Source organism: Arachis hypogaea, chromosome 12, assembly GCF_003086295.3.
Source record: "Arachis hypogaea cultivar Tifrunner chromosome 12, arahy.Tifrunner.gnm2.J5K5, whole genome shotgun sequence".
Lineage (NCBI taxonomy): Eukaryota > Viridiplantae > Streptophyta > Magnoliopsida > Fabales > Fabaceae > Arachis > Arachis hypogaea.
In genome coordinates, this window is record NC_092047.1 from 9555840 (window position 1) to 9570407 (window position 14568).

The 14568-nt window shown below is 36.5% G+C and overlaps 1 protein-coding gene across 1 annotated transcript; it reads left to right on the forward strand.

Moving 5' to 3' along the window:
• Window positions 1-3894: 3894 nt before the first annotated feature.
• Window positions 3895-5571, forward strand: LOC112729643 (protein MAIN-LIKE 1-like). The gene is made up of 4 exons (XM_025779810.1): window positions 3895-3966; window positions 4313-5055; window positions 5197-5257; window positions 5347-5571. Exons 1-4 carry the CDS (start codon window positions 3895-3897, stop codon window positions 5569-5571), a joined length of 1101 nt encoding a protein of 366 aa, XP_025635595.1.
• Window positions 5572-14568: the final 8997 nt, after the last annotated feature.

Here is a 14568-nt window from a genome sequence, read left to right on the forward strand (position 1 = left end):
TGATATGAATCTTGAGTTGCGTAGAGATTGATATCCACCTGTTTGAAACAGACTATCACACGTTAAATATATAATTATTAGTTAAAATATTTTTTAAAAGAACACTTTTAGTTTTTAATATATCAATATTTCAAATTAATTCTGAAAATACAAATGTGAGTTACATATGTCATTTTTATTAATTACATATACCATGGCATATCACAAATTATCTAACTTGAATGATTATTTTATATTTTAAAAATTAATTTAAAATGTCTAACTTTTGAAAATTAAATTGGCACACATACATAGAATCTTTCACTAATTTTTTCCCTGAATTAATCCTTAAATATAATTATATCTTATCTGTAAATATTATTGCTCTGTTACCTTTGAAACTCAGTAAAAATAGTAACCCACAATTCCACATCGTAAGAAGGAAAAAGATGGGCTAATATATCTCCTACTTCACCTTAAATATATACATGAGCAACAGTCATATGTTCTTTTCAATCATTTATCAGCTAGTAGAGCTAGAATATATTTGGATAGAGTATTTCAAATTTAAAAAAAAAATTAAAATATTATATAATTAAATTGAGAGAATGTATATATGCGATAAATTTGATTTTAAATTATTTTCCTTTTATATTAGTCAAATTTTAAGAAAGGAAAATAATTGAGAATTATACTTTTCTTATAAAAATATTTAAAATATGTAAAAAATATTTTATAAAAATAACTAAAATTTATAAAATTATTTTATTGATATTTAACTATAATTATTTATCTCTAAATATCTTATCCTAATACACTCCTATGCACTTTTAGAGTATCTATCGAACAAGATTATTTGGATCTTTTACTAAAGTCTCGGCAAGATATTATATTACTACTATTTTGCTGGGGTTAACTAATTTTATGAAACCTATTGTGGGAAAGATTAATTTACAGGAACAAGTGGTGCACTTTCTATTTTTGATATCGGGAAAGTAGCTTGAGTTTTGTTGCGTTATTAGGATGAAGGATGTATCGCAAAATTATGAAACATTGTTAGAAGAAATCGGAAGGTCAAATTTAAAAGTTATATTTGGATATCGATTAAAAAAAAATTCACCAACAAATTTATGCATTCCATAATTTAAATTTCAGTATCCATAAAATTAAATTATCTAATTTCCTATTTCTAGACGACAACTATGAAATCAGACCCTCCAATTTATTTGATTATTATTAAAAAAATAAACTCTATAATAAAAAAAATTGAGAGCTTATATAATAGAAAATAAAACATAAATACATTTCATTTAAAGAAATTATTCCAAGTAGTGTATAAAAGTAAAGTATTGTGAATAAATATTTTAAAGATATATTTTAAGAATATTATATAAAAAGAAGTTTGATAAACAATTATTTAAAAGTAAAATTTTATACTTTTAATACATTAGATATATAAAAATTTAAAAAACATTATTATATTCTTAAACTATATATTTGAAGTAGATTTTGTATTTGTTCCAATGTTATTAAGTTGTTAAAAAAATATTTTTTAATTTTTTAGTATATTTGTAAAATTTTATAGTAAAAATAAAAATATTAAAAAATAAAAAAATATTTTTTAAATAAATTTTAATTTAATAAATAAAAAATATTTTTTGTATAATATATTTAAATATAAAATTTACTTAAATTTTTTTTTCTTTAAAAAATTACATAAAAACAGATATTTGAGTAGAAACTCGTCCAAATAAATCCTTTTAATTAAGTTTATAAAAATAAAGCAAGTTTGTCTTAGTTGAAGTGGATTAAATTAAAGTAAAAGCTAGGAGGAAATAAAAAAGAAAGAAAAAAGATTCATGTAAATCAGTTAGTAGACATTCCGTACAATGAGTCAACGTCTGTGTCAGGCTTTTCATCAGCGAATGCCACCCAAACACTTACACACACTTTCTCTCTCTTCATCTTCCACTGCTCTGCTCATTAATTTTTGGACCATAATGCCCTCTCTCACTCCCACACGCAATTACTCATACACTCGCCTCCCGTGGATGACAGGCACTCATTTTGGGCTCACAAATCGACACATGTCCAATGCCTGGGGCGCGTGCATTTCTTCCCATGGCCCTCGCGCGTGGCGCTCCAAAGGTAGCTCCCATACCGACATACGCTCAGAAATACCCATTGCCATGGGGATACGATCAGATCACCCTTCCTTTCCTGCAACTACCCATAACACACCTCTTCTCTCATTTTACATTTTTCTCCTTTTAACTCTCTCGCTCTGAATTAAATTAGTTTAATAGTTAATTTATTACTTCATTTATATAAGTATTTATACATATAGTAATTTATTAATTAATATTAAACTTTTAAATAAAATTTAAATTTATAATTAATTAATTAATTTTTAATTTGTTAAATTAAAAAAATAATATAAAAAAAATACCCTCCACCTCCCTTTACACTAATCTCACTTCTTAATATCTTTACTTAACAATAATAAAGGTTTTGTTAATATAAGACACATAATAAGAATACTTTTAGAAGAAATTTTTTAACTTTTTAATTTATAACTGTAAAAGTAAAATAAATATTTTGATAATTAATAACTAAACTCTAATAATTTTATATTTTTTTATAAAAAGATTTTTGATTAATAATTTTATTATGTACTCTTAAAGCACATATTAACTAAATTCTAATAATAATATTATGTTAGTATTTGTATTTTGTCAAAACAAAAATAAACATATCAACATTAAATAAATATAAATTTTTTATTTATTAAACGTACTTAATACTTCAATAAATATTGTTCTACTTAAAAATTTGTCACTGAATAATGCGTTATTATAAATATAAGACAAAATTTAAATTTTCGATATTTATTTAAAAAGATAAGTGAATTAACCACTTAACTAATTTAAATTAAAGGCAATTTATTTACATAAAACAATTGGAATATGTATTTACTCAAATGCAACAATTAAAAATTGGTTACGTTCCTGTTCTATTTATATTTTATGTAAACCATGAAAAAATCCTACCACTTTCTACAAATATATATAAGCAGTAGAACACCTCCCACAATTTATAAATAGGAAAAGGTGTGCATAAAACGTGGAACTCCTTTCACGGTTTATAAAGAAAAAGATTTATGTATAAACTATGGAACCCCTTCTACCGTTTATGAAGAGTTAGGTGAATACATAAACCGCAAGACCAAAAAACGGATTGCATTATTGGGTGTTAGAGTAATTGGAATTGAGAGGATTTGGGAGAGAATCTGGCGACAGTGACAATCTGGCGGAGTGGAGTCACGGATAACCAAGATCATTTGTGCCGATTGAATGATATTGCTCATGTAGTTGGAAGCATCAACTAAGAGGTTAGTTTTTTATATGTTGTTCTCTTTAGGTGTTGGTTGTTTTTTATTTCGTTCATATCCTATGTCACTTTGGTGTGTGGTTAGGGTATTAATCACTTATATAAGTCAAGGGGAGGAAAAAATTAAACGAATCAGCCAAATCAAAAATTTGTTTATGAATCAACCAGTCCACATTTCTATATAGTTCGAATCAACCTAATTCGAACTTCATTTCCTTGTAATTCGAATCATACTGATTCGAATTACACACACACGCACACACACCCACTAATTTGAATCAGGGTGATTCGAATTACACCCGCGTACGCGTTCCTAAGAAATTCGAATTTGGCTGATTCGAATTACTCAATTTTTGTCTCTAGTAGTAATTCGAATTGGGGTGTTTCGAATTACTCTTGCTTCGGCTATAAAAGGAGTTCGAACCAACCTTATTCGAACCACCTTTCCATTATCATACCCCACCAAATTCCAGAGAAAACGACCCATTACGACTCTAAAAAAGGCTCGAGCAGGATATTCAGCCCATGGGGGATAATCCGGACAGACTATATCGTTTAGATGGAGTAGCTCATATAGTCGGGGTCATCAACGAAGAGGTTAGTGGTTTGTAAGTGGTTTATGTTAGTGGTTTTGTAAGTGGTTTTGTAAGTGGTTTTGTTAGTGGTTTTGCTAGTGGTTTAGGTTAGTGGTTTTGTTAGTAGTTTTGCAAGTGGTTTATGTTATTGGTTTTGTTAGTGGTTTAGGGTGTGGTTTATGTTAGTGGTTTTGCAAGTGGTTTATGTTAGTAGTTTATGTTATTGGTTTTGTTAGTGGTTTTGCAAGTGGTTTATGTTAGTGGTTTCGTTAGTGGTTTTGCAAGTGGTTTATGTTAGTGGTTTTTGTTAGTGGTCTTGTAATTGGTTTTGTTAGTGGTTTTAATTATCTGGTCCATTATATGTGCAGCCCCAGCGATGCATCTTGAGCATGCGACGGCAGCAGGTCATGCGACTGGACGAGAGGTACGTTCCGTACTTGCAGATAGCGGGATTATACCATCTTGCGAGGCTGAACGAGAGATGGTTCAGATTGGATGAACCCCTTGTGAGTGCTTTCGTCGAGCAGTGGCGTCCGGAGACGCACACATTTCACATGCCGTTCGGAAAGTGCACGATCATACGGCAGGACGTGGCGTACCAGTTGGGGTTGTCGGTCGACGGACGATATGTCAGTGGTTGCTTGACGGATTTCCAGACATACATCCAGGGTGGCCGTCCAGCTTGGGTGTGGTTCCAGGAGTTGCTTGGTGTGTTACGTCCTGCGAACCAAATCCAGAAGTTTGCAGTGAACTGCAGTTGGTTCCAGGAGATGTTTGGAGAGTGCCCTGAGGGAGCCGACGAGGAGATAGTCAGGCGCTATGCTCGGGCATATATCATGATGCTGTTAGGCACTCAGCTCTTTGCCGACAAGTCCGGCAACCGTATTCACATTAGGTGGCTACCCTACGTGGCTAGGCTTGAGAATATGGGTGGCTACAGCTGGGGGTCGGCGTCACTCGCGTGGTTGTACCGGTGCATGTGCCGAGTGGCTAACAGACATGTGGTGAAGCTAGCGGGTCCGTTACAGCTACTTCAGTCTTGGATCTTCTGGCGCTTTCCTGGGTTTAGACCTACTGGGTATGACACGTTCAGCTGGCCCTTGGCCTCGAGGTACTGTTATCGTTTTTTCTATTTCGTCTAAATTTATTCTATTCCGTGTCCGCTTATAATGTTATATTATGTGTGATACCTTGCTTTCTTTATACCACCGATGTGAGTTGCATGGTGGTCATGACACAATCCTTCTGCTAGCGAGAAGGGACCACGAGTGCAGATGTGGAGGCTGAAGATAGACCTGTTACAGGCTGGGGATGTAAGTGTACGAACCACCTTTTTTTAATTAAGTAACCTTTCATAACTCGCATCACGGTATTGCCTAACGTTGATGCTATGTACTTGCAGTTTATTTGGATGCTGTATAGCTCTCCCGACGTCCTTCAGGTTGTGCATCCGAACGTGTTGGAGCCTCGGCATACGGCGTTATGGCAGTGTGTGACGACATTGATATATTTCGCCGTCGTAGAGTGGCACCTGATTGATCGGGTGCTACCGCAGTTTGGTGGAGTACAAATGCAACAGGCAGTATGTTGGAGTTCCCGTCCTGTGCAATCGCGACGAGCAACGTAGCCCCATACTTACCATACAGGTGGGTGCCGTCAATACTCACCAATAGCTTGCAATGCCAGAATGCCTCAATACATGGTAGAAACGTCCAGAAGAGCCGGTGAAAATAAGCCTGTAAATCGTCGACCTAGCCCCCAACTCGAACAGTACTCGTCCGAAGGACTACAACAGTACCAGGCATCGTCAACTGAATTCCTAACACCCACCGCGGGAGCTCGTTGTACGACTCATCCCAATCACCATAGATGTGGGCAACGGCCTTCTGCTTCGCCAACCAAACCCTCATATACGTCGGCCTGAACCCAAAGTGTGCCGCCGTCGCATTCAGGAGCACCTTGATGCTGACGGATGCATCTGCTCTAACCATTGGCATGATGAATTTCGAGATCACATGATAATCCAGACTCCTGTGATCACTAGAGATGGATGTCGCGAGACACATATGTGGTCCGTTGTACCATTTTACCTCCCAAATACCCTTGCACTGCCGGAGACTTAGCCTAATCAACCATGTGCACCCATTCCCAAACTCAGAACACTTCCCAACATACTGGCGATAGTCAGACTCCACCACTTTGTACTGTACCCTGCGTCGGATGCTATACGTCTTCACACTTAACACAACCTCATCTTTATCCTGAAATTGCTGACCAACCTGAAACTCTGTTAGACCTGCAGACCCCTGGCCATCTCTAGCACCAAATCCAGTAGGCTCCCTAGGAACCCCCTCCTGTCTCATGGCATCCAAGTCCAAAGATGAAAAGTGCGGAGGGTTCTACTGTGTGCCAGAGCTAGAACCACCTCCAGCCCCAGCTGGATCACTCGCTCCAATATCATCACCACTGTCATCCGCAATGATATCCGGCTCCACATCATCATCGTCAACATCATCCAGCAATGCATCGCCCAGACCAGCCGGTGCAGCACACTGTAAAGAAGTCGGCACAACATCCACTATTCCAACCTCTCCACCTCTACTACAGTTGAGATCAACAGCGAACGACGGGGAGGCGATAGGCTCGACCGGAGGTTCATGCACAGGGACGGACGAAGATGCACCAACAGGTCTGGAGCTAGAACCAGCTACCGTGCCTATAGTGTGGGTATTCCGGTTCGAACCCCCCGAGCTAGATACCACATCAACCAACTTCGCCAACAGCTCAGGTGTCCAAACCTCAGGAAACTGCCGACGACAATGAAACAGGTCCTGCAAGTCCTCATCACTCCCGATCGTGAAACAATCATACTTCACTATTTCTTGCAGCACTAAGATCGGAATGCGATAGAATAACTTGTGAACTCGTTTCACGCCTTGCAGACCAAGTTTCTGTAGTATAGAATTCACAAACTCATCATAGATCGTCGTAGGCCTGATAAAAATACTGAGAGGATTCTTATCAGTGAACTTCATTCCAGATCGTGTTTTCCTCTTAATCGATCCTTTGTGATGAACCAACACTACAAAACTTTTCTCACTAGCCATTTTCTCACTCTAATGAGATCAATTCACGTTCACACCATATTTATACATGTCTGGCCCAGTATAATTCCAACCAGTCTAATTCGAATTATACATTGTGTAATTCGAATCAGTCCACTTTGAATTACTTAGAAACGCGTGCGTGGGTGTAATTCGAATCACCCTGATTCGAATTACATTGTGTAATTAGAATCAGGTTGATTCGAATTAGTGGATGTGTGCATGTGTGTGTAATTCGAATCAGTGTGATTCGAATTACATGGAAATGAAGTTCGAATTAGGCTGATTCGAACTATATAGAAACGTCTCTTGGTTGATTCATGAAGCAGTTTTTGATTTGGCTGATTCCTGTAATTTTTTTCTCCCCTTGGCTTAATTGAGTGATTTGCCCTAATTTAAAGATGTTGATGAGCTATATGTTCATTTTTTTGCTAACTTATGTGAGTTTTTTTCTATAAAATTTTTTAATTTATAAAAAATTGAATAGATGTTAGTTGATTTATATGTTAAAATTTGATTAGTATACTGAATTAATTTTTTTGTTAATTTATGTGTTAGACTGTTATCTGTGCTTTGTTTAATCTATAAATAATTTATAGTGCAATGATTTGTATGTTAAAATTTGATTAGCATGGAATTAAACTTTTTCGTTAATTAATGCGTTAAAATTTTATCTATCAATTATTTAATTTATAAATAATTTAGAGATTAGTGATTTATCTATTAAAATTTGATTAGACCTGGATTAATTTTTTTTGTTAATGTATGTGTTAGACTTTTATCTGTAATTTTTTGAATTTATAAATAATTTATATGGTAAAGATTTGTATGTTAAAATTTGATTAGTATCAAATTAATTTTTTATGGTACTAATGTGTTAGACTTTTATCTGTTAGTTATTTAGTTTATAAATAATAAATAGTTTACTGATTTATCCGTTAAAATTTGATTAAAACCATATTAGTTTTTTTTTTTGCATGATGCAGCCGACTAGGTGTATTTGTAGTGTTAGAAGATAACAGAATGTGCTTCTACATGATCAGATAAGACCTTATTTGAAAATTGCGGGTTTATATCACTTGATTAGACTAAACAGTCATTGGTTATGAGTGGATGAACCTCTGCTGAGCGTATTCATTGAGGGATGGCGTCCTGAGACTCACACCCTTCCACATGTCGTTCGGAGAATGCACCGTCACGCTGCCTGAAGGGTTTACCGTTGATGGGGAGGCTGTTAGTAGGCACCTCACTGACTTTGACCAGTTCATTCCCGACGGAAGACCAGCGTAGGAGTGGTTTCAGGAGATATTCGGTGAGACACCGCCATCGAATAAAGTCAAGCAGATGACAATCCACTTCACATGGTTACATGAGAGATTTCGGGTGCTCCCAGTCGATGTGGGTAAGGAGATAGTGCGTATATACGCACGTTCCTACATTATGATGTTACTGTTTACTTAACTTTTCGGTGACAAGAATGAGAACCAGGTTCACCTTCGGTGGTTGTCGTTTGTGGCAAGACTTGACGAGTTGGGAAAATACAGCTGGGGCTCAACTGCACTGACCTAGTTGTATAGATGCATGTGTCGAATGGCCAACAGAAACGTCATTAACTTTGCTGGACCACTTCAGCTACTACAATATTGGATTTTCTGGCGGTTCCCACGCTGAGCCCAAGTGGTTTTGACACATTTGAATTTTTGTTGGCCTCCAGTATCACTTAATGTTTTCTGTGTGATATATGTTTATTTTAATGTATTATCCTTTTTTATGCAATGCTTACAACGAAGATTGTAGGTGAGCGACATATCTACCGACCTCCGACGCGAGGGAGCAAAGAGTGGTATCGCACATATTTCTTTAGACAGATTGTGTGATCGAGATGTAAGTTGTTTTGTTGTTGCTTTTTGTTGGATTTACAGTTGACATCATGTATCTTTTTATGGTGTTATCTAAGCTTAGCTTATCCTTTATAGTTTTTGTGGGAGCCTTATTCTACTACTGAGGTGGTAGCTGTGGTTCATCTGGAGATACTGGCTGAGGAGCACAGTAGTATGTTATGAAGGGTGTAAAATTCGTAAAATTAGTATATAATTAGCTAATAAATTAATTATTTTAAGAAATTAGAAAATTAAATTTTCTGGTTTAATAAAGAAAAAATAATTAAAACATGAATTTTGACACTAATTTTAAAAAATTTGGCTCAAGATTGGGTCGAACGGGCCGGATTGGACGAACCGGGCCCGTATTAGGCCCAAGGCCCAACCCACAAGTCACATACACTTAATAAAAACCCCTTCCTCCTCCTTCATTTAGCAAAAATACTGAAACACATTTGGGGAAGAAAAGAACAAGAACACCAAACCTAACCCTGGTATTGATTTCAATTTGCCATAACTTTCAATTCGGAGCTCCGATCGCCGCACTGTCTGCGACCACGCAACGATCTTTACAAAGCCCAGTCCTTGATTAGGTATGGAATCCACTTTTTGGTTTCAGTTCTCTCCTCCCTAAATTTTGAAATTTAATGCGTAATTATGTTGAATTTTACGTAATTTCGGTGTTTAGGTTCGAGTTAGCTTGCGGGTATTGTCGGGTCTAGCTCACTTAAGCTATGGGTCATGTAAGCACCCTCAAAACCCTTGTATAATGTTGAATTAGTAAATTCTATATCTATTATAGTAATAATTATGATGTTAGATTGAAATTGGTTATTGAATGGAGTCAAGATTGAGAATGTGGAGCTTGGATTGAGCTTTGGTGACTAGAGAGCTGTTTGGTGAGGTTTTGGGGTCTTGGAAGCTTGGAAAATACTGAATTGTGAGGTGTTTCGTACATTAGGAGGAATCGGCCAAGGTATGGTTTCGGTTTCTCATAACTAAAATATAATGTGTCGTGAAAACTAAGGCTAGACGACTTAGGATAAGTTGAATCTTGTGTTTGATACATATTATTTTAATTGATGAGTTATGTTTGGCTGATGATCATTGGGCATGAGAGAAGTTGATGATGGTGGAAAAATGATTTAGAGGTGTATGATGAGTATGTATATTGTATATTGAACATGAATTATTGTGTTAAAATTGTTAAAATGATAAATTGGAGTGTTGTGGAGTGATTTAGTATGGTGGAGGCATAGTTTGGCTGGTTTGGTATTGTTGTGGTAAGGTTTGGTGAGTTAAAAATGTTTTGGATTGGAAAAGTTTGTGAAAAATTGAAAATTTAGCCTCTGGTAAAAATGTGATTTTAACGAACTTCGGCGGTCCATAACTTGAGCCTCGAATTCTGGATTCGAATGAAATCTACTTCAAATTAAAGATATTTTCAATAGCTTTAAAACGGTATAAAATTTGAGGAAAATGGAATTTTGAAGAGGAAGTTATGGACGTCGAAAAACAGGTGCAGAAAACTGACTTTTGTTAAGTTGCTGAATTTTGAAAATGCTGGTGTGTGTGCGCATGCACCGGGCAGAGTGTGAGTTTCGGCTCGTGCACACGCACGAGGGGTGTGCGCACGCACACATATGAGAAAGCTTGCTATTGCCTGCATACGCATACCCTTGTGCGTACGCACACTTTTAAGAGATTGAATGGAGTGTGCGCACGACAGTACCCTGTTTTGTACAAAAACTCCGTTTTTTAGCGTTTAACCTTCCCAACAAGTCTGTAAACCTCTGAAACTATTGTTTTGATAGAAATTCACTATTTTGAACTATTGAACATTCCTCTGATTTTTCAAACCTCTGAAAACTCTGATTAAAATTTATTAGTAAGGTTTTGAGTCACGAAGTAAGGGTTAGCGAGTGAAAGAAGATAGAATTGGCAACAGAGGAGTTGAAGAAGGGGATACTCAATTTGATGAAATGATGAAAGTAATTAATGAGGCAACTTTGAGAATAATACAATATTGAGAACGATGAATGGGACAATTTATGAATGATAGTTAATGTGAAAAAGATTAATTGAACTTGATGATGATTTATTGAAAATGAATGAATATGATGATTGAGGTTGTTGATGATGAATATGTTTAAATTTTCTCTCTATGTAAAGTGTGTCGGGTACTATATCCCATGAGTGTGTTAGGCACTATATCCCAAAAGTGTGACGGGCACTATATCCCAAGAGTGTGGGAGCACTTTACCCTGGAAAGTGTGTCGGACACTATATCCCGAGAGTGTGGCGGGCGCTATATCCCAAGAGTGTGGGAACACTTTATCCCAGGAAATGCGACGGGTACTATATCCCATGAGTGTGGCCGGCACTATATCCCGAGATTGTGACGGGCACTATATCCCAAATGTGTGGAGGCATGCCAGAGAGTCGATATCGGGTTAGCTGACGGACGTGTCACGTTCTGGCGATATAACCGACACGTTTGCTTACGTCCAATAGGATAGACATACATCATATGCATATGTGTGCTTTGTTTGATTGTGCATTAATTGGGCCTACCTATGTGATTATTATGCTTACCTGCTATATTTGCTACCTGCCGTATTTGTATTCTACTTGTGTTTGCTTTGTCTGCTTTGTTTGTCTGTGTGATTCTACTGGTGTTTTGGAGGATTGCGGAGGAAGGGGAATAGTCGAGAGTTTTAGTTAGAGTTTGGTTAAATTTGGAGAACCTTAGAGAACCATCCTATTTATGGTTTCCATTTTAAATTTTTAAATTTTATAATTTGAGTGTCGGAGTTCTGGAATTGGTTATGGCTTTCTCGGGACCTTATATGTTAGTTATGTGGGCACTGTTACCATGCTGAGAACCTCCGGTTCTCATTCCATATAGATCTTTGTGTTTTTCGGATGCAGGTCGAAAGACATCTCGCTAGGCATCTAGAGTTCACTGCAGGGAAGTAGGCCTTTTGAGATATTACATTTTGTTCTGTTTAGATATATCCATGTATATAGAACTCTCCTTACGAACTTGTTTTACTTTTGCACTTAATATAGGTTTATGGAGAACTAGGATTTTTTTTTTGTGTATGTTGGGTTATGGATTTTATATGTATGTATGTGAATATTCTCCGGCCAGCCTTAGCTTCGCAGGCTGAGTTCGGAGCTTGAATATTTTGTCACATTGACACTCTACTCTCCTTGTATATATATATGTTTACGTACCTAAACTTTCTTCGTACGCAAGTAAACATTATTTCTGAGCGTTGCACTTTTAATTTTTTACGATATTGCTTTAACCATCCCCTCAAGGCTCCTCGTATATCACTTTCTTTCAATTATTATACATATGTACATTTTATTTTAGAGGTCGTAATACCACACCACCTCTGTTTTATGACTTAAGCGTAATGCTCTGTGTGGTAGGGTGTTATACAGGGCGGTCACGAGTTTGATATATTTTGCCGTGATAGAGTGGCATTAAGTTGATAGAGTGATACCGTAGCTCGGCGGCATACAGCATCTCCCTTAGCCAGCTCTGAACATAGACTGGCTCCATTAGAAGGATGGTAGAGGTGGAGATCGAGGGTTCCCCACTTATTATCAGACATGGCATCTACATTGAAATAATAGGGTTGATTTAGTCCTTCAGATCCAGAAAGTTGCTGATCCAGGTCCATCGGAAGAGTACTTGGACTGGTGGCATCGGGTGGCCCACAGAGTTTTGTCTCCGGATGCCGCGTTTAATGATCCTAGGCCTATGGATATCTCGAAGGAGGGTCATCGCAGAGGGTCATCTCAAGCACCTGTCAGGGTACAAGTGATGGACATGCCTGATAACAGGCATGTTGAGCGGTGTTGACGTGTTGGTACACGTGCCTTCGATTGGGAGTGACGATGGCTAGACGACATGATGGATGACGATGAAGGTGGTGATCATGGGGGAGGCAATGGCAATCATCATGTTTGTCAAGGTAGAGCTAGACGATATGGGGGGGGAGAGGTGGCCGTGGACAGGTTGGGGACAGCGGTAGTTCTGCTAGTGCAAACCAAGGAGGTCATAGTGAGGGTGTGGGTGTTGGAGACGTCGAGACTGGAATCGGTGGCAGCAACTACACAGTCAGCACCAGCTTTCAGGTGTTCGAGGATGTCGACACTCGGGTCTTCACTAATTTTGCCTCCAAGTTTATGGTTAAAAAGTGCGAAGGATACTGCTGTGTGTCGGAACTTGATAGGTCATGCTATGTACATAGATTGCGCCTTGTATCCTCATCACTGTTCCCAACTATATCGACAGGCTCCTCGTCACCCAACCCTACACATTCAGGAATCATGACAGGAGAACTAGCTATCTCAATTGCCAACTACCGGAACGAACGGTTCTCCAATGTTACAGAACCATCTTCTTCTGTATGGTTCAAATCAACCGCAAAAAATGGAGATGCAACGAACGGACGAGCTGGTGCAACTACAGCCATCGAATTGGAAGTACCCCCAAGAGAGTCGAGTGAGGATTTGGAGCTGATGCCCCAGAACAGTCGACACCGACCTCCAACTTCGCATACAATTCGGGTATTCTGACCTCTGAAAATCTCCCATGACAATAAAATAGAACATGCAGATCTTCATCAATCCCTATCGCAAACGTATCATACTTCACACCTGTTGATACAACTGCGATAGGGATCTTATAAAATAACTTCTTCACTTACTTAGTCCCAAATACCCCAAATTTATGCAATGTGTTGGTTTTTAGATCTAACAAGATATTCGATGAATGAATAAATACACTCAAAGGTTTCTTGTTAGTGAACTTCACACCCTCTCTTTTGCTTTTATAAATTTTTCAGAACAATGTCCTAGCACTAGAAAACTCTCCTACTCACTAGCCATTGTGAAAATGATACTCTTCTAAACAATTGACTTCAGTTAGTATAGAGCTATAACTCTTCATAAACCGTGATTGAGGTAGGACAGTTTATGTATTCACTTAGTTTCTCATAAAATCATGGAAGAGGTTCCACATTTTATGTACACCTTTTTCTCTTCATAAACTGTGAAAGAAATTTCACAGTTTATATGTATACTAATTTATTTATAAACCGTGATAGGAGTTCCACAATTTATATTATTATTTGTAAAAAGTGATAGAAATTTTACGGTTTATATAAAATATAAATAGGACACACATGTAATATTTTTAATTGTTATATTTGAATAAATATAATCTCTAATTATTTTATTTAAATAAATTATCCTCAAATTAATTTAATATTTAGCTCTTTAAAAACCTTTTTAAAAACATTTGTTAATACACTTATATGTGAAGATTAGCAATTAAATTAATTATGCATAAAATATGTTTGAATAAAATATACACATTAAAAATTAGTCAACTACACATACATTGATATAATTTAGTAATTTATTTTTTTAAACGCGTGATGTTTTGTTGTTAATAAAACTCTTAAATTCATATTTAAGAAAAACGATAAATAAAATTTTAATTAATTATTAAGAAAATAATTAAATTAATCAAAAATTAATTACGAATAAGTTTCAAATCTTTATAATAAAAAATACATAAATTCTTCTATCAATAATTTGAATCGATACAAAAGAATT